The 27,491-nt window shown below is 46.9% G+C and overlaps 1 protein-coding gene across 2 annotated transcripts; it reads right to left on the bottom strand.

The window, feature by feature from the left end:
- Window positions 1-5,411: 5,411 nt before the first annotated feature.
- Fam83d (family with sequence similarity 83 member D) lies at window positions 5,412-26,427 on the bottom strand. 2 transcript variants are annotated; one of them, XM_076849087.1, is made up of 4 exons: window positions 25,939-26,427; window positions 13,291-13,458; window positions 8,482-8,606; window positions 5,412-6,399 (listed from the first exon to the last, which is right to left on the bottom strand). In XM_076849087.1, exons 1-4 carry the CDS (start codon window positions 26,413-26,415, stop codon window positions 5,412-5,414), a joined length of 1,758 nt encoding a protein of 585 aa, XP_076705202.1. In that variant the 5' UTR covers window positions 26,416-26,427. The 2 variants fall into 2 exon arrangements, with proteins under 2 accessions (XP_076705202.1, XP_076705204.1); XM_076849089.1 differs by lacking the exon at window positions 5,412-6,399 and having other exon boundaries at window positions 8,551-8,606; window positions 13,287-13,458; window positions 25,939-26,415.
- Between the last annotated feature and the right edge of the window lie 1,064 nt (window positions 26,428-27,491).

The following is a 27,491-nucleotide window of genomic DNA, read 5'->3' as shown; positions in this document are numbered from 1 at the left end:
AATATTGACTATGTTTAGGAGATGTAGAATTTAAAAGGGGTTTCATCCCTATTCCAAACACTTAAAGACTTACAGATGCAAATGATAAAAAACCCAACCCAGAAAGTCCACGAGTAATCTGACTTGAGATACAGCTACCTCAAGACATGTTGTCGTCAGGACTCTTTCTGATGATGTTCTGCACCTTCTGACTCAGGTGTTTGGCAACAAGATGGCCAAAGCAACTTCCAACTGCCTCATCCACTTAAGCATCAAACCTCTTTCCAAAATTCCCAGGCACAAATATCTCTAGCTGATTCATGTATCCATTCCTAATCAATCACTAGGGCCAGGGAATATGATTGGCTCAGGCCCAAGTATATGTTCCACCCCCAGGGTCAATTGTGGTCAGCTTTAATAGAGCCAAACTGAGAGTTGGGAACAGAATGGTTCCTTAGAGGGTGATATTATCAAAGGATGAATGAAAAAAGCAAAGAATAATATGTCCACCACAAACACCCATGTATCCATGTGCTGGAATTGTTAACTACAGCTGACCCCAGGCTGAAGAGAGGTCTTCTGCAGAATTACTTTATGGGATTGTACTATACCAGCCAATAAGGATTTAAGGTGCATTCCTCTGCAACTGTTTTAACATATGTAAACCCCATGTGGTTTGTTGGTTTGTACACCTAGTGATCACATTCACATGTATTAGCATAAGCAAAAGTATTTACTTGGCTCCAAGAACCTGAATGCAGAGAGGCGGAGAGATCCACTGGAAATTTAGCAACCAGAGGAGTCTGTCACATTGGCCAGAGGAGCATGCGATTGCTCAGAGCTGGTTGGGTTGGGGAAAGACTCCTTAGGTCTGTGAGATGCTTTCTGGATAGTCTCAAAACTGGGACACTTCTCAGAATAAAAGGGAGTGTAACACCGATGGGACATGGGGATAAGAGAAAAACTGGAATTCTGCCAGGCAAACTGGGGCACCTATCTAGGTGTGTGGCACTGGTGAAACCTAGTGTTAACAATGCTTATCTGAATGTTTTGGGATACAAGGTACATAGCCCACATGTGTTGGTATTTGTCACTATAACCAAAATATATGACAAGAACAATTTATAGGAGTAATGATTTATTTAAGCCCATGGGCTCAGAGGATTCTGTGGTCAGCAGGCTCCAAGGCAGAAACATCATGGGAGAAGGGCCTGGTAGAAAAAGGCCACTCAGCTTATGGCAACCAGGAAGCAGAGAGAAGGGAAGGAGACTGAGAAAAGCTAAACCTTTCCAGGGCATATCCCCAGTGACCTCCTTTCTCCAACTAGGTTCCCCCTTCCAGTAGTTCATTCAGCAGTCAATGGATTAATCCACCAATGAGGTCAGAGCCCCCATGATTTAATCACTTATCAAAAGCAACACCTCTAAACACACAAGATTTGGAGGACATTCTAGATCCAAACCATAATACTATGCTCACAAAATACTTCTGAACACTTTCATCTCATTTATAGCTTCAAACAGTTGCACTCATGAAGTTTGAGTCTGGGCACACCCCAGAACTCTATCATAGTTTATTACCAGGATGTGATTGCCAGAATGGTTCACAGTACCACTTTGATAAGATCCTTGTAAGACATTTTTATCTTCTTATAGAACCAGGGATAATTGTCCAACCTGTTTCTGGATTTACTTCGATTTATGGACATTGTGAGGGGTGTATCCAACCAGGCTTCTCCTTCTATCTGGACTACTGAAAACTTTAAAGTTATACGTGTGGCCTTCGTGAAGTAAGTGTGACTGTCAGGGCATGCACATTTTTAGCTTCATGCCTGACTCCATTTGCACCCTCATCCCTTGGGTTTCCTTTCTGTAACTTAGTTTACATGGCCTCATGCCTTTAGGATCCTTGTTAATTACTTTAAGTTCTTTAAGTAAGGGGGAGTTACTGCCCAGCCTGTCTACAGAGATGTGGTAGCCATCTTTTCTGCTGATTTTTAATTTTTTCTTTGTGTGTGTGTATGTGTGTGTGTGTGGGGGGGGTACCGAATGAACCCAGGAGTGCTCTATCCCTGAGTACATCCCCAGCACTCATTTTTAATTTTGCAACAGGGTCTCAATAAGTTGCTCAGGCTGGCCTCAATCTCCCAAGTATCTTGAATTCCCAGAGCACACCATCATGCTCGGCAGATTCCTAAAGTTTACAAGAGAATGTCAGTCCTGCAGGAGGATCTCTAATTCAAACAAACCTTTAGGAGAGAAAAGAAAAAGAAAAAACAAACAATATTGTCAAAGTTGTTCAGGTATGATAGTGGTATTGTGGCTCTGGATAGGCATAGCGGCACATGCCTGTAATCCCAGAAGCTAAAGTGATATATCCCAGACTTTGTTGTTATGTTGTTTTAAAAAGTGAATTATCACTGAAATATTTACAGACAGATCAGTAGTGGCCAAGTCAGTATACAGATAAAATCATATAATTCTCTCCCAAGGTGGGATAACAAATGTTTTTGAACCATTCAGTTTGCCACACTCACACTCACCTCCCCTGGGAGTGGAGTCAATCATAAACCTTTTTTTTTCAACAGTTCAGTCCTGACTGAACCCAGGACCTTACACATGCTAAACACACACTATACTACTGAGCCTCACCCCAGCTCAGTAAAGTAAAATAATTCACTTTCTTATTTTTTCTTTCATTTGCACTACTTTAGTTGAACTTTGGGGTGGTCTATCACCAAGATACACCCCTAGCTCTTGTTTAATGTTTTTGTTTGTTTTTAATTTTGGAACACAGTCTTGCCAAGTTGCCCAGGCTGGCCTCAAACTTTGGATCCTCCTGCCTCAGCTGGGATTACAGGTGTGTGCCGCCACACCTGGGTAGTAATTGACATTTTAAACAAGTACTCCAGCAGACTCCATGCAGGTGGTCCTCAGATCTCCCTTTGAAAACTGCAGCTATAGTGATATATCCCAGACTTTGTTCCAGAAAAGCTTTTCTTGTTTTAAGAAACTGGGCCATTTTCTTAGGATCCAATATATCTCTTGCTCTAATCTCTAATTATTTACAGTACTTTTGGAGAATAAAGTCTTTGAGTCCTACTCGCAAAAAGAGGACTACATGGTCAGGCTAAGTCTCTGACAGGCCAACTACTTGCCCTACTGAGAGCAACTTACTGCCCCTTACTTCACATAAGAACCCTACTTCAATTTATTTGATCCAGCATTTCCTAAACTACACATGGAACTTTATGTAATCCTATTAACAGTTCCATAGAACACCAAGTTAAAATTTTAAATAGTATTTTAAAACATTGTCAAAAATTAGGGCTTTGGACAGGCATGGCGGCACATGCCTGTAATCCCAGCAGCTCAGGAGAGTGAGGCAGGAGGATTACAAATTCAAAGCCAGCCTCAGCAATTTACCAAGACCATAAACAACTTAGTGAGACCCTATCTCAAAATAAAACATAAAAAAGTCTAGGGTTGTGGCTCAGTGCTAGAGTGCCCCTAGATCCCTGATACAAAAAAAAAAAAAAGGGCTACATCTATCTATTCATGAGGCTGTTTCTGCTTTCATTCACAATCCCATTAACTGCCATCACTCAGTGTACATGATCCAGTGCCTCTGATCCTATAAGTAGAAAAACATAAAAGTCCTGAACGCAGAATCTGGAAACCTGTGTTTACACTCTCATGTCATCATTTACCAGCTGTGTCATACTACTTAATCTGGGCCTAAAGAAAATTGAAAACAGCTATCTAACCTACGTAGCTCTCTACCAAATTGTCACAAACAATAGCACATACAAAGTGACCTAAATCTGTAAAATGGTTTCAGATAACCATGTTTATTCGGGGCTTAGCCCAGAGTCGTTTGCAACAGACATGAACCAGTTCCGTAAATTTGGTTCATAGCCACAGATATTGCACTAAACCAGCATATGACCCATCCATGGCAAGGGAGTCCTGGATCATGCATGAAAACCTGCAGGAGTGCTTTTTTTTTTTTTAAGAGAGAGAGAATTTTGGGGCTGGGCATGTGGCTCAAACGGTAGCGCACTCGCCTGGTGTGCGAGCGGCCCGGGTTCGATCCTCAGCACCACATACAAAACAAAGATGTTGTGTCCGCCGATAACTGAAAAAAATAAATATTAAAAAAAAAAAAAAAGAATTTTAATATTTATTTTTTTTTTAGTTTTCGGTGGACACAACATCTTTATTTGTATGTGGTGCTGAGGATCGAACCCAGGCCACACGCATGCCAAGCGAGCGCGCTACCGCTTGAGCCACATGCCCAGCCCTGCAGGAGTGCTCTTGACCCAGGTGCAGCAGCATTCTGCGTGACAGACAACACCCTCCCTATTACAGAGCTGTTTGCTCGAGCAAGCCAGGAAGAAGCCACTACTCAGCTCTCTTCCTTTGATCTGTCCATGTGCATAAGACTGGACAAAAACAGGATTCCACAGCCACACCAATCCTGATTAGCAGGATGTAGAAACCAGTCACAGTGCCTGCTACCGGACCAGGAATCTGGTATAATTGTTAGTGTCCTCTCTTGCCCCTACCCTGGGATATAAGATTGCTAAACACTGTCAATACACCCATCTGATGAAATTGGGCCCATGGGGCCACTAGGGCTTACGTTGGTCATGAATCCAGAAATGCACCCAAAGGCCTCCTTTGGCAGAAAAGCAGAGGATCAAGGCCCTCACTGAAACAGCTCAGGCTTTTTCTTTGAAAACAGAAAAGCTAGTGCACATGTAGAGGCTGGACTGCTGCAAGTTCCCCCAAACTCAGAGCAACATCGGTCTCCATCATGGTAAGGGTGGTATGATCCCCAATGATAGCTTTATGTACGCAAATACATTTTTTCCATTTTATAATCTAAATCATTTACTTGTTCCCCACCCCAATACTAAAACAAAATTATTCAGATACCTATTAGGTGTATTTATATGCAAAAGTTAAAAAAAAAAAAATCCAAGCAAACAAATTATTTATTTAATGCTAAGATAAAAGATATTCTACAGAGATAAACAATCAAGAAACAGTCTTGTTTTTCTAAATGGGATTTTGATCATAAAAACGGCAGTGACTCAGACGTTTAAGAATAGCACACAAGTCAAGAAAAGTGTGGAACATTTTATGTCTTACTAAATGAACCTCAGCATTCTCTTTAAAGAGTTATCAATATTAAAACAGTGCAAAAAAAACTGTACCCATAGTGTTTAAAATCATACCATCAATACCCAGTTGCTACATGACAAAGATAAAACAAAAACCACATAAAATAATGCACAGAACAGAAATTCAAAGGTGGTCGAGGTGCTAAAGTCAAGTGAAAGAGAGACAGTCAGGGGCGTGTGATGATTTTAAATCTGGAAGCTCTGGTGATACCCAGCTGGACACCACCGGGAGTCACACTGAAGTCACTGATAAGAGGGATAAAGTGCTAAATCTCTAACAGCAACCAAATTAACTGATGCTCTGGTGAAATTCCCAGGACTGATGCTAAGGTAGTTCTCAGAAAGGACCGTTCTCCTCGACAGCATGGCCAGCATGTGGTTGAGCCGGGACCTCACGCCAGCCAAGTGCAACTGCCGCTCTTTATTCAGGTTTCTGAAGGAGTCCCGCAGGCACAGCTCCAGGTGAGGGGTGCCCAGGTACTTGGTGTGTCCAGTACTGAGGGGGTCGGTGGCTCTGAGGGAAGCATGGGAGCCGATGGAGCTGGCCACCGAGCCCTGGGAAGACGTGGAGGAGGAAGACTTCAAACTGGAAGACCTCGACACAGACATTTTTGATACTGGGGACCCTTCTTTAGACCGAGTTCCCTGAGAAAAGATCCCGCTCTCATCCGCGTCAGTCTGTGTGGTGGTCGACTTGGTCCACACCACTGTCTGGGAGGTGGCAACCCTGGTGGCCACAGTGGTTTGGGTCCCGGCACACAGGGTGCTGCTGCTGGTTTGTGTCCCCACCTCCCTCACGCTCACCGAGGGCGTCTCCTCTTCCGGCTCTGTCTGGGTGGCGACACAAACAGCATTTCTTTCCCCCAGAATGTCCCTGTGGCTATGGAAGTGGCCCTCCTCGCTGACAGTGGAGGACTTGGAGTCCTGTCGCTTGGTCTCTGCCTCACCCTCCAGGGGCACCCCCAAGCCCAGGTCTGTCTTCCTGGGTGAACTTGACAGCCTGGCCAGCCGCAGGCGCAGCAGGTTGCCCAGTGTGAGCTCTTTGGACTGTGGTTTGCGGTCAGCGAGGTGGTCAAACTTGCCACTGATCCGGAAGTGGGACAGGAGCTTGGGGCTGATGGGCTTTGATTGCGCGTACAGGATGCGGAACTCCAGATCAAAGCATTCGACCACTTGGCCAGACAGAATGACCAAGTTGCTGCTGTTTAATTTGCCATCTGTCCATGTGAAGCTGAAGGGGTGAAAACCAACAACAGAAGCGGGTAAGAATGTGGAATTTCAGTTCACTTACTATCGACCTGATAAAGCCCAGGTATCCTGCCATGTAAGTCACAGCTGTGGTGGTAACATACATTTACTGTGAATTCACCAGCCTTCTCATTTCCATATAACAGATACATGTGTCACCAAAAACTAAGAAAGCCAACAGTTAACCCACACAATCCTTAGCCTCTAAGTTTTAAAAACTAGAAAGGATTCTGAAATATTTGGGCCAGTACCCTCATTTTAGAGGCAAAGAAACCTGCTAGAGACGACATAGTGGAGAGGTGATGGCAGATTCTAGATTGGGCTCAGCCCTAAGGAATCAGTCACCCACCCGTGCCGGTTTCGTACTACCTCTTTCCCTTTCACAAAGGGAAATAATTTGTTAGTTTAACCGGAATTCTAGTACTCCAAACACGTTTAGAGCTATTGGTGGCCACGTGCCCCTGCCTGTCCAGCACCCCTTCCCATTCCTCTGGAAAAAGAGCCCATGCCCAGCCCTGTCTCAAAAGGCTTTGAGCATGTGTCCTCTACAATCTCCAGGATGGCCGATTGTACGGTCCCCTTGGATTCATCCAGGGTGGGCACGTGACCCTACCAGTGCAGTGAGTTTCAGAGTGCTGAGAGAGGAAGTCAGCTAGGGAAGACCATGGAAATAAGCTGGGATCTTTGCCTTCAAAGGGAGAGCCTGCTTGGGAATAGAGATCAGCCAGGGAAAAGCACAACCAGGAGACAATGTTCTGATAAGTGTCCAGCCAGGTCAGGAGGAGCCGAGAGCCACTGCCCCTTTCCACACCTCCTGTTGTGTGAGCTGAGAAGTTTCATTCTGCATAAAGCAGCTTGAGTTAGCTTCTGACATTTTAATCACCCCACTGATAGAGACTTGTACCAGAAGTAGGATGCTTCAATGAGATCATAAAAATCCTATCAGCCCTGCCTCTTGCAACCAAGAACATTGCTTAATGCACACACTGCAGAGAAGGAAGATTATTTTGAAAACCCTCAATGAGATAATGTAAACCAAGTGTCTACCCAACACCAGGATGACAGTATGTCCTAACAAATGGAGCTGTCATCATCACTGGTGGTACCATGCTTCATTGGAAGAGGGCAGTTTTTATATTTTGAGATTTTTAGACAGCCAAAAACCACTTGAAGCTAAGTTTTGTTAGCATGGAGAAATTCTTCTTTGGAGGGAAAACAAGTTTTCTGCTGGTATTCAGAAGATTTTGCAAAAAGAAGTCAAGAAACAATTCTAATTCTGTTCTGATCGATGATGGTACTTTATGAAAGGAAAAGTGTCAAGAGCTTCTTTATCTTACTGTCTTTCTGCCAGACCCTGGGCCCATACATATTTATCACTCAGTGATGCACATTTTTAAGTAGGTTTTACTTTTCTACACTGTACAGACACACATCTTGCACATCATTGGACCATCTATGTAGAGGGAGCAAAATGTGCAGCCAAGGAGCCACATGAGTAAAAATGGCACAACTTCCTGAGATGAGTCAGCCACTTGTTATCTCCACCCTCCATTGAACACCCGCTACCCACTGAAGACGCCATCATCAAAGTGAGACTTCAAAGGTGAATTGGGAACTTGATCAGTATTTTCTAGACTACAGCACTAACTGATATGGCTTGAAGCAAAAGGAAGGAAGGGGAGAGCTTCAGGTCTGCCTGCAACACTGATGCCAACCCCTGTAACTGCCCTTACCTTCCGGTGACAACATGGTCCAAATCCCCAAAGAACTGGGACTTGAGGCTATGTCACTGATAACCCCAGGCCTGGGCCAAGACTTCACCCTAGGACAGGAGACTCCGTGATCTCCAAGCTAGTTTAACGTTTGCATTTTTGTTTTGTGGGGCACAGGGGAAGTGACCCCATCTCATTACCTCTGACAGGAGGAGACTTTGATCAACCACTCGCACACGTAGGTGTGCACACGTGGGAATGCGTAGCTGCAAAGGCTCTCACTGAGAGGAACAATGTCATATCTTCATGTGAAGAATGTGGATCAATAAGCAAGGCACCTGTTGGAAACGTACCTGTAGGAGCCTGTCACCACTCGAATGCCATCAATCAGTGTGAACTTTTCGTGAACCTTCCCGACAATTTTAGTTCCTGACCTTGCGTAGTAGATGTTTCCCGTGATAGTCCGCACTGTCATCAGCTGTCGGGGAGGGAGCAGGGGAAAAAAAAAAAAAAAAAAAATCAATGAACACTTCAATGATACTCATCCAGTAAGCAAATGAGCAGGACCAGAGGGCTTAGTTTACCATTCACAAACACATGTGCTGGCAGTGCGTGGCTTGGGGTCACCACTCTAATACCACACGTGGCACACGAGCCTGATGTTACTTGAGTAACATTACTTCTACATTTAGTCTGTCTTTGCGTATGTTCTTTTCTTGTATTTACTTTTCTTTCTTTTTTTTTTTTTTTTGGTACTAGGGATTGAACTCAGGGGCACTTAACTACTGAGCTACATCCCCAGCCCTTTTTTGTATTTTATTTAGGGCCTTACTAAGTTGCTGAGTCTGGCTTTGAGTTCATGATCCTTCTGCCTCAACCTCCCAGGTCGCTGGGATTACAGGTGTGCACCACCACGCCCAGCTTGTATTTACTTTTGAGACCCTTAGTTCACATGTGTATGTCCTCTAAAAGAGCATTCACCTTTTGGGAGACTAAATAACAGAACCAAGAAATGATTTTTTTTCCCCTAGTACTGGGGATTGAACCCAGGAGTACTATACCTTGAGCTCCCTAGCCCTTTTTACTTTTTATTGCTTACAAGACTAAATTGCCCAAGGCTGGTCTTGAATTTATGACCCTCCTGCCTCCACCTCCTGAGTTGCTGGGATCACAGGCGTGTGCCACCACACACAGCCCAAGAAATGATTTTGAAACAAAATGTGGGAAATAAAATCACAAAAGAAAACATGCCAATAATAAATACATTTTGACAAGGCTAAGATAAGATGATACTTCTTCTAATCTTTTGTTTAATGACATCACTATGGAATAGTAGCCTATTTCTCTGTCCCCCACACAGTAAGGGATTTAAAGACAGGAGCAGAGGACAAGCCTTCTCTGACACAGGACTAAACTGCAGCAGAAACACTCAGATCACGTGGGGCTCAACTGGCAAGGTCACATTTCCTACCAGTGCACGTGTAACAAAAAAGGTGCACTGGCGGTACACTGCATACACATTCACGCAGATTTCTATTCCTGTAAAGTGACATTTGAGATGCATATACAATGCTATGCAAAATAAGACAGTCTGCATTCCCTTTTATTGATACTGGGGATTGAGTCCAGGGGCATCATCCCATTAACTTACAACCCCAGTTCTTTTCTTTAAAAAAAAAAAATTTTGAGACAGGCTGGCCTTGAACTTGCATCCTCCCACCTCAGCCTCCTGAGTTGCTGCAGTCTGCATTCTTTAGAGCAGACCAGAAACTACATGTTGTTAGAAATCTTACACATTCAAATTAAATGTTTAAGATTGTTGTTTGACTCTCATCCATTCCACAAACTGACAGAACCCCCTACTATGTGCCAAGCCCTGAAACAACAGATACTAGGCATGCTTCTTGCCCTCAAGAACTAAAATAAGAGGAAGAAAACCAACTGAATGATTAAAAGCCTATGGCAAGACTTGCATGAACCAAAGAAAAGAAAACCTATGTCTACCCAAAATCTCTACATGAATATTTATAGCAATTTACTTATAAAGTCAAAACCTGGAAATTATCCAAATGTCCTTTGATGGGTGAATACTGCCAAGTGACAATGGCCAATCTAAAAAGGTCACATTCTGCATGATTTAATTTACATAACAGACTCCAGAGGGCAAAATGATCAGATGGAGAACAAATTAGTGGGTGCCAGGGGTTGAAAGTGGTAGTGACTATACGAGGGAGATCTTTGCAGTGATGGAATAATTCTGTCTTGATGTCCACATGAGATAAAATGGGAAAGAACTACATATGTACACACTGCACCAATGTCCATTTCCAGGTTCCAAAATTGAACTATAAATCACAAAAGAATCACCACTGGGGAAACTAGTTGAAGGTTACTTGGAGCTTCTCAGTGTTATCAGTGTAACTGTATGAATCCATCATTGTTTTAAAAGAAGTTAAAAACAAAAGCCAAAACAAACAAAAAACTATGGCTAGATACACTAACACTGCTGTGGTATTCTTATCAAAATGTTATGAATTGAGCCACGAATAAACATCAGACAAACCCAAATTCTACAGACAGCTGGTCCATATTCTTCAAAAGCATCAGACCCTGAAAGACAAAGAAAAATGAAGGAACAGCTCCAGAGGACAGGAGCCAAGGAGACTTGAGGCCTAAATGCAAGGTGGAGTGCTGGACTGGCGCCTGGGCCAGGACAAGGGCGTTAGTGGAACGCCTGGCAAAATTCATGAGGTCAGCAGATTGGTTATTAGATCAAGCTTATTTCCTGATTTTGTTATTTGTGGTGAGGTTTATAAGATGTCAACATTTGGAAAATTTGGGCAGAGTATTCAGGAATTTCATATATTATTTTTGTAACTTCTTTATAAATCTTAGTTCAAGGTAAAGTTTTTCTAGTTTTTAGAAAACTAGAAAATTTCACAGAAGTACATGTGGAATTGGCTGGAGGAGGGCTTCCTGGAGGAGGCAGTGACTCAGAAACTGTCGTAAAGGATCAACATACAAGAACAGCATAAAAATACCACTATTGACAGAGTTAGGTGTGGTTTTACCTATCTTTCCCTTGGACACACATCTGAATGTTGTGCAGGCTTCTGTGATTGTGCCCAAAGCACTTCTAAACACCTACACACGTTCCTGCAGACAGGGCAATCCAAAGTTCTAAGCCAGCCACAGAGCCCAGGGCAGATGGGAGTCAGCCCTGACTTCATAAGGGCACAGATTCACTAGCAGACATACCCAGGTGGGAAGGGCAAGGCGCGAAGATGGTACCTCCCTAGGAAGGAGTTGAGAAGAACAAAAACTGGAGCATCCAGAGATAGAGACCTCCTTCAACCCTCCTGGGGAATCTGGATGACCGTGGGGGGAGCAATCAATAGTGGGCAACTGCATCAGCACCTTTTTCCTGGGCTCCTGCCGAGAAGATGAAGGGAGCCGATCGCAGGGTCAAAGCTGTGGCTAGGGCGATTCTGTGATTTTTCTGCTGCTAACACACAGCCTTAATTATAGAGAGAGCGCCTTGAAATTACACACGGACACCTTCTATTTCTTCTCCTGGTGCTGGATGAGCAGTCAAGGACTAAACGCTCAGTTAGATGACTGCTTTTCCCAGACCTGACTTGTGTTTTCCTCCTGATCTCCCTTTTAAGGAGACAGTCACGTGGCTGTCCCATTTCATTTGGTCTCTAAGTCCCAATCCTACCTCCATCATCTATTTGCCTGTGGCACTAGTGACAGGTTAGTAACTACCTAATTAAGCCCAATCCTCCACTTTGTCATTAGAGGAAACAGCCAATAAGAACTCTACGGGAGAAGTTAAACAGCCAAAATTTTGCAAGCCAAACTGCTTGATAATAACAAGGTGTTCAGTTAGTGTCTCCCATGTGGAAACCTGGAGTAGCAAAGCCCGGATTCTGTTTGCTTTGCTGAACACTTTATTTCTAGTACTCACAATAGCATGTGGCAAATAAGTGGTGAATAAATCAATTTCTGAAGGTCGAAGTCTAGGCTGCTTAATTTTTAGAAAATGAATTCTAAAATAAATACATCTATTTGTCTTGCCTTTCTCTACCAAAGAGACCAAGCCAGCTAAGTCGTGCAGCCTTACATTTAAATACTTGAATATTTTCATGACCTGAGAAGAGGACATGCGGTCTAATTTTATAATAATGAGAAATGAGCAGCACAGGACAGTGATTATGCATACAGGATAGGAGGCAGACAGTCGGGCCCCAGGACCACTACTTGTGACCTGTGGACACACGGGCTCTCTGTGTCACCATTTCCCAGTCTAGAACATCAGGACCCTGCCACTTACCTGACAAGGCTGCTGAGAGGAGCAAGTCATGCGAAATTTGTCAAGAGCACTGAGCAGTGCCCAGGATGAAAAGTGGGGACTCCTGGGGCTACTGTCACAAGCAGCAGCATCCAAGGTGCGTGCAGGCCCTCACCGTGGAGCTGATCTGCGCTCTGTGTTAGGAGAGGCCAAGGTTTGAAGCTAGGCTGCCACTGTTTCTTCGCTTTTCAACAGCTTGAGACAGAATTCTCATACCATTCAGCTTACCCACTTGCTGTACACTTCTGTGGTTTTCCTGTGCATTCACGGAGATATGCAGCAGTCGGCCAGTCTAAGCTACCACCTACCCACCCCCACCTGCCTCCCCGGTCCTGATGATCATCTGTCTTCTGTCTGAATAGATTTCTCCATTACAGTCTTTCACATAAATAGGATCATAGAATATGTGGTCTTTTGTCAGCATTACATTTTCGGGCCCATCCATGTCATAGCATATGTCAATACTTGCTTCCTTTGAAGGCTGAACAATAGTCTACTGTATGAATATATGTTTATCCATCTATCAGCTGAGGGACGTTGGACTGTTTCCATCCTAGGCCCTTATGAGTAACACTTCTGTAAACATTTATACCCCAGTCTCTGTGTGGCCCTGTTTTCATTGCTCTTGGGTGAACACCTAGGAGTGGAATCATGAGGTCATGGGCACTGTTCATTTTCTGCCAGATTCTGAGCAAATGACTTTGCCTACAGCCTCATTCCCCCACTTGAAAATGGGGACACCACCAACAACCACTTTGTCGATCACGTTTATTGATTGTGGCAACACTGGAAATAGCAGACTACAAACCTTTTCCTGTTCGGGATGAACTTTCAGATCCATGCACATGTCCAAAAAGTGGGAAAGGAGAGCCTGGTCCAGAAGGATGTACACAGCCACTCCCCGCTCCCTGCATATTTCCTGAAGGTCTCTGAAGATGTCAATGTCCGTGAAAACATCCATTACCACCGCAATCACCTACAGGGAGGCAGAGGGAAGAGAAGCCGTCAGCTCACACGGACACCACCTTACAGCATGCTGCCTGAACCCTGGAGCCCATCTCAGAGCTGCAAAAGGATCCCCACCCCACAATGCCTTCCTGCCCTCCTTCTTCCACAGCACTGGCTTCCCCCACCCTGGACTATTTTCCTTCTCTAAAGTTACCCAGCCCCCCCACCCCACCCCCATAGCCTACAAACCTTGACCTGACCCTGCTGCCTTCCAGTCACCCTCCTCCTCACTGGCAAATTTCCTAATAATATAGACTAAGCTGCCGCCTCGCTTTCCTGTGAGCCTGCTCTGTTCAACTCTTGCTCCTTCACTAAATCTCGTCTTCCAGGCTCCATCTGGACGAGCAAGCTGTCCAGGTTCTGGGCTACCACACTATCAACAGACATGCTGCTTTCCCCGCCAGGCTGTGGCTTTCTGTATCTGTAAAGCAAACAAAACCTTAAATTCTCTCTGAGGTCTCTTCTGGGTAGAACATCCTCCAACTCTGTGATTTGGATTATTGTCTGATTTTGAGTCATGCTCTCTGTTTTTACTTGTTACTCTGATTTAGAAAGGCCACCCCATCCACCAGCGACACATGGCTTGAAATGATCAAAGGAGACCCACAGATTCTCCCATCTTCTGCTTCCCTATCGCTGAACACCCATCTTAAGCTTGGCTCTGTCCCAGCCAGGCCTTTCTAACCAAACAGCCTCTCCTCACTAAAAGATGGCCCTGCATTCGGAGGTCTGGGAGCAGTGCAAACCCACAACAAGAACACGGAAATTTCCTAATGATTCTGCCCTACACTCACACGAGTCCTTTTCTCCCCCCCGAGTAGCCTGGCTCCACTTGTGTCTGCTAACTGTTTTTCCACACCCAGTATCACATTGCAGTTAAGAGCTGACTCTCAGCCATGCATCCTTGGGCAAATTATAGTTGTTTTGAACGGTTGATTCCTTCGCCAAAGAACAGGTCTGCAGCAAAATTAAATGACTCTGCATAAAGTGCAAGGTACAAAGGACCCCTCAGGACCTGCTCAGCTATTCCCTTTCCAGTCCAGGGCTGCAGTTGGCCAGACAGTTCCACGCAGGGAGGGAGCCGCTGGTTCCTATCTCTGCTCATTCATTTAAAGACAGGCTGCTGAGGCCTCAAAGCCTTTAATCACCCCTTTGTGGGGTAAAACCACAGCCCTCAGCTAACTTCTGGCCAGGTAGTTGGGTGTCAAAACAGCTTAGAAACAAGCTCCTACAAACCAAGTCAGAAGCCAAGGTTCAGGATTCTTTTGCAATCAGGAGCTATCAGGGCTTCTCCCACTTCAACAGTAAAATACCGTGACTTTTGGAATCACATTAACCCTTTTTTCTGAAGGTTACAGTTATCTGTAAGTCTCACCCCATCCACTGCAGCTCTTGAATGGGGATGGATTCATCTCTGGTCCCAGAGGACTAAGGACACTCATTACCGCTTAAGGACATGGGGACTACGTGAAAATGCAGAGCAAAGGGGGAGTTTTGCTGTCTTTCCACAACACTCCAGGGTCCTGAGGGACTATTTGGATGAGGGACCTTGACATGCCAGGTCCTGGGATGTCACTGCCATGAGGGAGCCTGGGAAGACCAGTTATCCCCCTTGCTGCCTCTCCCTCCCCTCCCTGCCTGACCTTCATGGTGCCCTAACTGTGAGCTATTATTCTTGAGAAAGGACACAGCTAAACCCACTGGGCATGGGATTTAAAAAATAAAAAGTCTTTCTGAATTGGTGGCAGCTTCAGTTTTATACATCCTCTTTGAGAGCTGTATCCATCCCATTCATTTGGGTCACATAACACAGTTAGTTAAAAGGCCAAAAGCCTGGGCACAGAACTCAGACCTGCGCCTTGCTAGCTGTGTGACCCTGGGCAAGGTGCTTAATCTGTCTTAGTCTTGGCTTCCCCTCTGGAAGATGTAGATATTAACAGCCCTCGTGTTAAAGGGCTGCGTGGAGATTAAGGGAGACACACATTGGAGTGAAATAAGCGTTCGATCATGCAGCTGGCACCTTTTTAAGTCTACCTCAGGCTACTCGTGTACCAGGCGCAAAGAAGGCTGTAAAGAATCTGACCAGATGTCAGAGGCAGGGAAGTAAAATGATACATGCTGTGAGAAGTCAGTAAATCTGGGCAAAACTTTTTTTTGGAGGGGGGACGTGCAAATTTTCTTCCTTGCAATGGCAGTCACGCCACAGACACTCGAGCAGGGAAGGCTTCCTGGAGGAGAGGGCGTCTGGGCTAAATCACAAATAGGATGCAGACATGCAGGCAGGGAGAAGTGAGGCCATGGTGACGGAGAAGAGGTGGGAACGAAGGGCGCATACCAGTTTGGCTGGAATGTACAGCATGTGTGGAAGAGGCACGGACGTGACTGGGAAAGATGGATGGATGAGCAAGATGGCAGCGGCCCTGAATGCCAACCAAGGAGTCAATACAATCCCCCCTCCTCACACACTCCCCACGTGAGCAATGAGTTCAGGGTGACAGCAACAGGTCAAAAGAAACGGATGCCGAAGAGAGGCTGGTGTGGGTTGGAGACCTGGCCCCACCTCCTCCAACACAGGGCCATGCCACCCAAGGCCCACGGCACTGCGGCCATGTGACACCCGCAAATGTTTAGGGCGACAGACTGAAAGAGGAAACCCCAGTGGCGGGTTGTGAGGACAGGCCAGGCAAGAAGCAATGAGGGTCGCAGAGGCAGCAGAGGGTTGGAGGAGGGAGAGGGGACACAAGTCCACAGAAAAAGAAACAAGCTTGAGACGGGCTTTGAGACAGACCTGGAGATGGCAGTAAAACCTTCGTGAAGGAGTTGTGGATACACAGGGGAGAGCAGCACTCGCAGAGAGAGCACAGAGGACAAGACCCGCCTGCCTCCCTCATCTCGCACTCTTCTTTCCAATACTTGGTGGAAGCCTACCGGAGCCAGGCACAGTGTCAGACACTGGGGACATAAGTCAATCCCTGTCTGCAAGAACCCAGGCTAACGAGACAGCAGATGAGCTGGGGTGACATGGTGTGATGGGCCAGTGGACACACCCAGGGGGCTACGGAAACAGGGACCCGAGGAACACAGCCCAGCCAGCAGCCCAGCAGCCGCCTTAGGACTGCAGGAGTCGGGAACCTGGAGCAGGGCCCAGGGCACCACAGCCTGCCAAACTGAATTTCGATTCATCACTTAATAAAACAATTGTACAAACAACACCTTTGTTATTTGGTATCTAATTTGCTATTCCTTCATTGGTTTTGCTTTGTTTTGCGGTACTGGAGATGGAACTTGGGGCGCTCCACCAGTGAGCTGCACCTCCCATCCTTTTTATTTTTAGATGGGGTCTTGCTAAGTTGCCCAGGTTGGCCTTGAACTTGCAATCCTCCTGCCTTGGCTTCCCAAGTAGCTGGGATTATTGTTCAGTTTTAAGGCTGGACCTTTCCAGTGTTGGACTTATAAGCTGGTCTCTGATCCCCTCAGGACTTCAGTGGCCTGGAGCAGATTTTCCCTCCCTGCTCCCGGGTGCTCAGTGTGCCTCCTTTCTTATTAAAGCAGGACTCTTCTGAGAGGGCCAGTCCTCCTCCCAGGGGCTTTCATCAGGAAGGCTTTCTTTTAAGACCCCTCCCCACCTCCTGCCTTCATGAACCCAAGCCCTGGGGCTTTTCACATCCCTGAAGACACAGACTCTTGGGCAATGAACTAGTCTTATTCATACCAGCTAAGCCCCATGTTCCAGGATGGACACATCTGCAAGGTGGAGGTGTTCATGCTGCAGACTGCTGAGCCCCAGATGTGCACCTGAACTTGAAGGATGGCACAGACATCGGCCATTCCAGCTGCTTCCAGAGACATAAGGTGAGTACGGCGAAGGAGACACCTCCAGAGGATGGCAGCCCATGCCCAGTAAGTGCCTGGTCACCCTGGGCATTACCTTCTCTCAGCCTGAGCTGCACACAGGGCCTGCCCACTCTCTAAGGCTACAGAGCTGGGCAAACAGTGATTTTTGAGAGTCTATTCCAGGACCAACACCCATCTGCAAATCAGTCCCAAGATAGTTACTACAGAGAAAAACACCCAGCTGGTTAGAAGCTGGGGTGGCTGGGCTACCACCTGAACCCACACCATACCTGAGCTTCTCCAGCCACATCCAGAGCACCCACACCTGGGCCAAACCCCATGTCTTCATCTCAGGCCACAAACCCTGTCAGATTCTTGCTAGACCCCTCAGTCCCTCTAACTATCCTTTGCTTATTTGCACCAAAGGACTTGAGGACCCATGTGTTTGAAAAGCAGAGATCGCTGGCAAGTCTTTGGTGGGGGATGCAGGGGGCAGGGAGTGTCAGAGCCTGGTCACATTACTTGTCATATAGAACTGGAATCATCTAGAGATTTCAAAACCCCACTATTATCCTCAGTTTACAGATGAGGAAACTAAAGCTTGGAGAGGCTAGGTAACTTGTTAAGAGACTCAAGTAAGAAAGTGTAGGAGCTGGAATTTCAACCCAGGTCTGTGCAACTCCAGAGCCATCTACAAGAAAAATGTTAGGCTAAATGTTATTCCAGACAAGTCTATGGCCCCATTTTCGAATGACTGAGAGCTTAGAATGAATCCTGAAAGGATCAGCAGAATATAGAATTAAGGTGTACAGGCTCAAGTTTACTACAGAGGACAATTTACAATAACACGAAATACTTAACAGACGTCAAGGAACTTGGAACTCCCTGGCCGGCAGGGTACCTTCCCTCTGCAGCAGTACTGCCCACCAGGAAACCTGAGGAAGCGCAGCTGTTCTGTGAACAGGCTGTAGTCAGACCTGGGCTTCATCTGGCTCCCCACTCTTGAGACCCAGGTACATAATGCCACAGCACATTAAGCTGTACTGACCTCTGTACTACCCTCTACCACTTGGTGTTTCAGTCAATGAGAGACTCCATGGGCAGTTTCTGGCATACAGAAAACCCTCAAATGAAGCTACTTGCTCAGGTTCTTAGTCCTGATTCTGCTCTATCCCTGGAAGCTCATTCCACTGAGACTCAGTATCTTCAAAACAAGGCCTCTGTCTAGTGAATCATGCGCCCTCCTACTAGGCTGGTCCGGCTCTGACCAGCTCCTGTGCAGGCTCCGGTGGCCACTGGGGGCCAGTCATTCCAGTTCTCATTCCAGCTCTTCTACATGAAGCAGGAAGCACGTGTGGATCACCCCTTCCCTGTGCTCCCCAGTTTCCCTCCCTTCCCATTCAGACTCACAGAATAAAGGCAGGTGTGCAGTGTGCTTGGAATTCAACCAAAGGTTTGCACACACTCAAAGATGTGTCAGCACGGGCAGCAGTCAACAGCAGCCTGGCCACGAAGCTCCCGGCACTGACCCATGACACCACCAATCCCCTTCTTGCCATCTACTGTCCTGGAGGCCCTGGTGCCTAAAAGAGCACCATTTGTTATATGTTTTAATGCAACTGAAATTATCTCCTGGGGATTTTCTTAAAGATCTTTAAATGATTGCCTTGACATCATCTTCAAGGTTTAAAAACAAGAAAGAATGGAAATTTCCACAGCAAAACCTAAATTTGTGGCTGGATGTTGTTCTCCCTAGATTTCATAGGCTGTTAGTATAAATTAACAATTTAAGCACGAGGTTACAGTGTGATAGGCCTCTGCCCACGGAGTGGCCGGGTGCCTCTCTAGGCAGGGGGCAGCGGCTGTGGGAGCCAAGCTTTCATACCCTCGAGGGCCAGACCACATGGGGGCACTTTCTCTTCACTGTCCAGGTGGGCTGGGCTTTTCAAAAGCCAGAAAAGCATCAAGAGAGGTTTTTCTGAGTGGCAGGTCATGAGGATAAAGGAGGCCCATCATTTTTAGTTTTTATAATGGTATAAAAATCCAAAATCCAATGCACAAAACAAGTACATTCAGGGACCCCTAGTTTCTATCCTTATCCCTTCCCTCCTATTTTTCTTTTTCCTTCCTGCCCTTCCCATTAAAATAACTATCTCAATTATTCACTTTTCACTTAGTTTTCCATTTTTTAATGTAAAACAAGTATATGCAGGTATTATGAATATACGTATTTTTATAAATGTTCATACTCCCCCCAGGTAAAAGGAGAATATGATCATATCATTTTAGACTATTGCAGTCCAACAGAACCTTCTGAGATCCCAGAGGAACTGAATTTGTTATTTAGTTTTAACTGATGTAAACTTAAGTGGGCACAGGTGGCTAATGCTCCTGCCCTAGGCACTTTGAATGATAACACAGAGCTGGTCCTCACTCAGAGCTGCAGGGGACTCCACTGCAGAGATGCAGTAATTTGTTTAGTAATATTCTACTGGCAGACATGGAAGCCCTTTCCAGGATTTTGCTACTAGGATTATGCTGAGACAAATAGCCTATTGCATATGTCTATGTTTTTGCCAGTGTATCTTTGGGTTAGAAACATATAAATAGAATTATTAGGTCAACGCACAAACATAACTGAAATTTGCTGATATTGCCAAACCCCCATCCAGAGGTTATATCATTTGCAGCAAGATTTTTAAAAATTCTTATTGGTATAGTTCAGTAGGAAAGTGCTTACTTAACATGCACGAGGTCTTGGGTTTGAACTCCAGCACCCCTAAAAAAATCTTTTGGGATACTGGGGATTGAACTCAGGGGCACTCAAACTACTGAGCCATGTCCCCAGCCCTATTTTGAATTTTTTGTTTTAGAGACAGGGTCTCACTGAGTTGCTTAGCGCCTCACTGCTGCTGAAGCTGGCTTTGAACTTGAGGTCTTCCTGTCTCAGCCTCCTGAGCCGCTGGGATTACAGGTGTGCGTCACGGTGCCTGGCAAAAATTTTGTTTTTAAAAGTCACTATACACACTACATTTTGTTCTTTTGGTTTTTGTTTCTTCTGTGAGAGCAGATTCCATACCTATACAGGAGCCAGAGACTAATCCTACAGCTTCCTGATGAAGACTTGAAGAATAAGGAGATAAAGCAGCCGACCAAAGAATGGGGCTGCCAGAGCCTGGAGGAGGGAGGGGAGGTACTGCTTAGTGGTCAGAACCCCAGTGTGGAGTGAAGAGCTCTGAACAGAGAGGAGATGGACGCCACAACACTGGGAAGGTCCTTAAGACCACTGAATTGTGCACTTAGAACTGTTAAAATAGCACATTTTATTTTGTATGTTTTATGATTCAAAAAATAAAAAGTCTGGGGGTGGGAGGGAAAGGGAGGGGGAAGGGAATTAGCAAGGATGGTGGAATGTGATGGTCATCATTACACATGTACGGAGATTTGAATTCGGTGTCAACATACCTTATATACAGAGGTATGAAAATTGTGGTATATATGTGTATTAAGTATTGTGATGCAAAAAAAAGAGTATATGCATAATGGCATAATTTGTGCTGTATATGGGTAATAATGAGTGTAATGCATTCCACTATTGTCATGTATTTAAAAAATAAATAAAAAATAAATACAAAGGCTGAAGATTCTAAAATCCTTACCCTAACACATGATCAAAAGGAAGAGATAAAGGGCAGCCACACTGGGTGGTGGGGTGACATCCTATGATGATGCCTTACTGAGAACTCCCAGGGCAGTGGTTTTCACCTAGGGAAACCAGGCGATCCCTCTGCCCCTCCAACCAGGGGCATTTGGCAACTGTAAAAATTAGTGGTAAAATATATATAACCTAAATTTGCCATCTCAATGCACATGATTTGGTGGCAACATTAAGTACATTCATGTTGTACAACCATCTCCACGGTTTCCAAAACTTTCCATCACCCCAAATAGAAACCATGCCCAATTAAGCACTAACTCTCAATGTCGGGACTTCCTAGCGGGGAGACCTGCTACTGGTATCTAGTGAGCTGGGCCAGGGATATTGCTCAGCATCCTACAAACCTCAGGACAGGCCCGCGGACAAGCAATCATCTTGCCCAAAGCGAACAGTTGGCAAGGTTGAGAAACCTCTGGATGGATCCAGGCATCTGGGACAGGAACTGACCACATTGCACAGGAGCTGCTGCAATGCAGGGTTGAGCAAGAGGAGAAGCCTTCGTCCGGTACAATCTCACACACACCAGGGGCCTCTGACAGATTCCTCAGCTGTCATTCCTCCTGGCAGGGCTCTGGCTACACAAAGATCCTCACCACTAATGCACAGGTCATCGAAAGGATGCCCAAGGGTGAGGTCACAACAAAAGCAGCCTCTTTGGAACAAAAGTGTCTAGGGAATGGTAAGAAGCACGGCTGTGAGGAGTGTAGAATCTCCCGGTACTGTGAGCATGGCCAGTGGACTCCCACTCAGAAGCCAGCAATAGCCAGGCAACCACATCAGAAGAACATCTCCAAAGGAGGCCAGGACTTCCAGGCAGCCAAGCACTGATTCACATGGCAACCAGGGACTGAGCCATTCATCAACAGATACAGTAAGATAGGGGTAGATTCTATAGCAAATATAAAGAAAAAAATCCCGTGTTAGTTCAAAACCATCCTAAAAAAATCCCTTATGAAACAAACATATGAGCTCCCAACAGGGCAGGTACAATATTCCCTCCAACTCTGATGAAGTTCAAGTGAGCAACACAGAAATGGCAGCTTGAATTCAAGACGTACTATTGGCAGAATGCCTGTATTTGGAAAGGTGCACAGAAACTGAGCCAATGCAAATTCAGAGTCCCATCCTACCTATCCAGGGATGAATACTAGTTAAGTGGAAAGGCAGACAGAATCACATGACTACTTAGTTTTCCTACTTTTTCCTTCTCCCCCCTCCAAAAGTATGAGGCTCAAAGAGTAAGGGCTCTTATGACAGACCTCCACAGTATTTATTGAGCACCTATTATGTGTCAGATACCCTGGGTGATTCTGTGTGGTCAGTGAGCTGCTCCATACAACCTATCCCATCCATTCAGGCTGTGATGTCAGGATTAGGTCCCACCCTTTACCAAAAAGCCCTGGCTTCCTCTGCCCCTACCTCTGTCATGGAGCTTCACGTCCAGGTTCCTTCCAGAGCCACACCTAAGGATGGAAGTTGGTACGCAGACCTCCACAGTGAGGATAAATAAAGCTGCACAGGGCAAACACTAAGGTCTGAACCTGTTCTGGTGCAACCCAGTCCCAACCTCTGGGGTCATTTCATGGGACCCTTCGTGTGGAATTCAAAGTTCCTTCATTTGCCCCCAAAAGATTCCCACATACTCCTCTGCTTCTTGTACTATAAATAGCTGTCTGGCTGTACCTTCCCCAAGAGAGACAAAATATCTGCTAATCGCATTTTCTTGTTTACAGAACTTGCAACATGGAAATTAAAACTCCAAGTCTTTATGAAGCTGTTCAAAACTTTCAGCCTGTTGAAACTACCAAAGTATTAATCCCTCCTCTCAGCAAGGAAGCTGTGTAGAGTAGGGATGAAAGGTGTGGGCCTTGAAGCCAGGCAGACTCGGGCTCCAGTCCCGCCGTCTCACACTGTTTGATTTGGGGCGAGCTACTTAACCTCTTTGTGCCTGGTCTTTGAACTGTGGTCTTTTCCCAAGGATGAAAGGGTTAAGGGAGATAATCCAGGTGAAGGACCTAGCATGGAAATAGACACACTGAAAACATTCACACCACCATCAAGTACCTTTGCCCTCGAAATACAGATGCAGACATCTGAAAACAGCCTGAGACATGCACCTTTGTGGTCCATGCACCTGGTGGTCAAGGGAATGGATGTCAAAGGATGTGGTCAGAGTGACACAGCCCCTCTGATGTATGCAGTGCACAGCTTTACAGGGTGGCAGCACCTGAGGGTCACCACAGTGGACCTCTGTGACCTCTCCACCCAAAAGCCTCTGTCCACCTGAGGATGAACTCCTTGTGGACAGATTTCTCCTCTGCACACAGGACACGAGCAGGGCACAGTAGCTGACAGTGGTCAACTTCCTGCCTCAAGCTGTCCTGTCTCCATCAGTTCCTAGCCACATGACGTTGCAGCAACTTACGCTTCTCTATGTCTCAGTTCCATCTGTAAAATGAAGAAAATATTTGAACATACTTTGGGGATTACTTAGAATAGCATTTGGCAGATGAAGCAATTTTTACTTTTTAACAAAAGAGATGATCTTTGGGACCTCAAATTTTGCATGCCTCAAATCTAAATCCTTATTTTCCTTCCTGAATTTCAGTTATCCAATCCAACTTAAAAAAAAAAAAAAAAAAAACCAATCCTCCTTACTCTTCCTATAGCTTCCTCCCCTGCCTGTTCTCTCCTAAGCCTAACCATCAAGTTCCATCAGTTCTTCCTATAACTCTTTTCCTGCCCACACCACCTGAGCGCAGACCCTCTTCTCTTACATAGATCCCTCTGGCCTCCTCCTTACAGCCCTGCCAACACCATTCTCAGCCCTCTTAAACCATCCTCCTTTCATGCTCCTGCCAGAAGTAAGTGCTCAGGACTCCAGTCTGACCACACCCCACCTCCCTCTAAACCTCTAATGGCTTCCCATTGCTCCTTCACCAGGATACACAGCCCTCCAGTCTGGCTCCAATCTTCCCCTTCAGTCTCTTCTCCTACCACTAATCCTCATGCACTTCTTGCTCCAGCTGGGTGGGATCTGGCTGCCTCAAAACATGCCAGGTCCTTTTGCACCTTTGGCCAGCCCCTATCCTCTCCAGTAGGCAAACCCCACCCTTCCTCCTGGGCTCTTGAGACTTTCTCTCTGCTCCTCCTCTACTTGCAGCAATGTCCTCACCCCTTCCCACCAGCAAACTGTCCATCCTAAAATGCATGCAAGGATCATGCCTTCCCCTGTGACCCCAGTCCTGGCAGGGTGATTTACAATAGGCAATGAATAAGTAATCTGGCAGATGGCAGATACTAGGGTGCAGAATAGGCAGGAGCTATCCAGGAATGTATTATGAAATGCCTGCAGGCCAGGGCCTGAGCTCTAACTTTGATCCTTTTAAGGGACGGCAAAACTGCATTTATAGTTTTCCCTCTAGCCTTTAGCTCCAGTGCCCCCACTACCACTAAAATTTGGGCCTGAGCCAAAGGCAAAGTCAATCCATATCTCTGTCTTTCATGGAGACCCATTTTATTTTATTGGTTGACAATGAACCTTTGTTTTACTTATTTATATGCGGTGCTGAGAATAGAACCCAATGCCTCACAGATGCCAGGCAAGTGCTCTACGACTGAGCTTCAACCTCAGCCCAAGAAACCCATTCTTTACTTGTTACACATTCCAAGTGCTCAATTCTCTTGGAGGGGAGCCCTGGGAATGCACTGCTACCCTAAAATTCTGCCTTTTCCAACTGTTTACTCTTACTGAACCTACAATGTCTTCAGCACCAAGTGCCCTCAGTCCCCCCCAAACCACCATGGGGTGTGTGTGGGGGGGGGCACGACACCAGCCTAGCTGCAGCCCACATCCTTTCCCCCAAAGGCAAAGCATCCTGCCAGTCAAGTAAAGAAGAACCAACATCAGAAACACAGGTTTTTTTCGTAGACTTGGACTGATGCACAAATATTGTCACTCAAAGTCATGCTCAGACATGAGTCCTACCAAGTGTTTCCATGGTCTGGGGCTTTACCAGCCACTTCCCTGATGCAGCCAAAAGGTCAGGAAGCTGAGCACTGCCAGTGAGCAAGCAAACAGACCATGGCTCTGGACTAAAGTGCCTGTTGCCACACCCTCCCTTATTCCCAGAACCTTGCTGCCATTTCATTCTACCTGGCAAGCAAGACCTCCCATTGCACCCCAACACCTTGACACACAATGAATGAGTCAGACACTAGGACAGAAGTCCACCATGGCTAGAGGCAGATCTAATGCAGAGGTATCTACACTTTAAGAGATTACTGCGCCTGGAATAGTCCCTGATCATGGAAATGCACACCCCTTGCCTCAATCATTCACAGAAAGGACAAATTCTCCCTTCTCAGATAGGAGACAAAGGAGCAGGGGTATCACTTTGCCACTTCTGCGTTTATCCACGTTCTACAACATAAGACACATGGAAGTAATTAGCAAAATTGATTCCCAATGCTCCACAGTTGTCTCTGGGGCCCATCTTTCAGGAACTTTTTCCTAGGTAAAGCAATTCCTCAGTAAGACGTGTCCTAACAGGCTCCAGAAAATGGGATCCAGTGTTGGCTGACGGCCAGGAAAATTTGCAATACGGTTTGGTTTTTAACTAACATTAGGAACGCAGAGTACTTCTGGTCCCTCCACCAGGACATGAATTTTGGAAGTTGGAACTGTGGCACAATCCACGTTCTTGAAGACCAAAGGTCCTCTCACTTTCCCCTTCCACAAAGAGCTGCTGGGGGGAACCAGGGAATCCTACGGAGACTTGCAGAGTGGGTTCAATCAAGGACCCCGACCCGCGCTCCCAGCAGTTCTCAATTTCCCACTCCTGAGGAGGGTCTCGGTCCGACCCGGCGCAGAGGTGACCCCGAGGACCCGCTCACCTCCCGAGCGGAGCGGAGTTGCTGGCGCAGCGCGTCCTTACAGCCGTAGGGGCCGCGGGCGTCCGTGCCACGGGGTTGGAAGTGAGCCTCGACGCGCGTGGCGCCGCGGTAGGCGCCCTGGTAGAAGGCGGGCCAGCCGAGCTCCAGCAGCGGCGGCTCCAAATCCGACTCCTCGGGGAAGTAGGTACCGGACGAGCAGTCGTGAGATGAGCCGAACGAATCCTCGGCCGCCGCTGCCGCGCCCTCCTCGCCGGGCCGCTCCGCAGCGCCCAGGACTGCGCGCACCTCGTCGGGGTTCAGGAAGCGGCCCAGGCGCTCGCGGCGCAGGAAGGCCGCGAAGGCATCGGGGCCGCCCGCCACCAGCTCCTCGAGCGCCAAGCGCCGCGCCTCGCTAAAGAGCTCGGCGGGGTTGGGCGGCCCGCACGGCGACAGGCAGGCGGTGGGCAGCTCGTCCAAGACATCGGGACGCAGGGCCATGGCGGCTAGGAGACCCGACCACGCTCGGGCTGGGAAGCGATGCGGACCCACTTTATAAGCATCTTTGAATCAAACGGGCCCGCGCCATTGGCCGCCCCGCCCCGCCCCGGGTGTCCCATTGGCTGCCACCCTCCTAACGGCGGGGAGGGGAGGAGCTAACTCCGCACGGCCACGCCTGCCTGTTGCTATTGGCTGCCCAGCGGCCCGCTCAGCCCCACCCACAGACTGTGCTGCCTAGCTGGCTGGCTGCGACTGCAGGCTCCGGCTCCCTCGGCAGGATTGCTGAGCGGAACTTAAATTTAGCTACTCTGTGCCCGCCGCGACTTAGCCGTTCCAGCTCCGGCCCTTCTAGAGACCGAGCTCTGCGCGATCTGCTAGAGGGAACCGGCGGGCCTGAAGTGCTGTGCAGCCCCGGGGGGCGCCCGAATCAGCGAAGCTGGGAGACCCGAGAGGCCCGGACCATTCCCCGCGCGCCCCCTGCTGGCCGCCCCACAAAGTGGCCCTATAAGGCCTGGGACTGCCAGATCTATCCAAGGAGGACAAGTTGGTGCTTGCTTCTGGGCACTGTGACCACACTGTTGCTGTGCTCTCAGAGCATGGGTGTGGTCAGCTATGACAAATTTATCCCCTGCATCTAATCATCCATTCATTCGTTCAAAAAATACCGGACTATCATGAAAGCCACTCCTTCAATTACACCCTTTTCTTTTCTCTCTCTCACTTTGTAGTTTTTGCCCAGCAAAACTTCAATTCAATCCTGTTTAAGCCTCACTTTCCACCTACTTTTCATCTGCACCCAGGCAGCCATACGGGGCTGGAGGGGGGAAAAAATGCAACCTTGCTCGTGGACTGGTTGTGCTCCAGATGCCAGATCTTAAGTGTGCCCTAAGATTGCCTGCCAGCCCACACTGCACTCATTCCCTCTATCTTTTCCTCTCTCCTTATTCTCAGTGAGCTTATTTCCCATTTCACTGAGAAAAAAGTAGAAGTCAGAAGAGGTCTCCACAAGCACCCACCGTCCCCACCATGCCACCTCCCAGCAACTCTGCCCACACAGGCATTCTGTTTCCATGGGT

This window comes from Callospermophilus lateralis, chromosome 3 (assembly GCF_048772815.1).
Source record: "Callospermophilus lateralis isolate mCalLat2 chromosome 3, mCalLat2.hap1, whole genome shotgun sequence".
Classification (NCBI taxonomy): domain Eukaryota; kingdom Metazoa; phylum Chordata; class Mammalia; order Rodentia; family Sciuridae; genus Callospermophilus; species Callospermophilus lateralis.
The sequence above is the reverse complement of the archived record's forward strand: the minus strand, read 5'-3'. Positions and strand labels throughout refer to the sequence as shown.

Coding starts and splice junctions, on each gene's coding strand:
- Fam83d (XM_076849087.1), bottom strand. CDS start 26,415: ATGGCCCTGCGTCCCGATGTCTTGGACGAGCTGCCCACCGCCTGCCTG. Junction 8,607..13,290: donor TTCATCCCGAACAGGAAAAG/GTTTGTAGTCTG, acceptor CCTCCCCGACAG/CTGATGACAGTGCGGACTAT. Junction 6,400..8,481: donor GTGGTGACAGGCTCCTACAG/GTACGTTTCCAA, acceptor TCACCCCTTCAG/CTTCACATGGACAGATGGCA.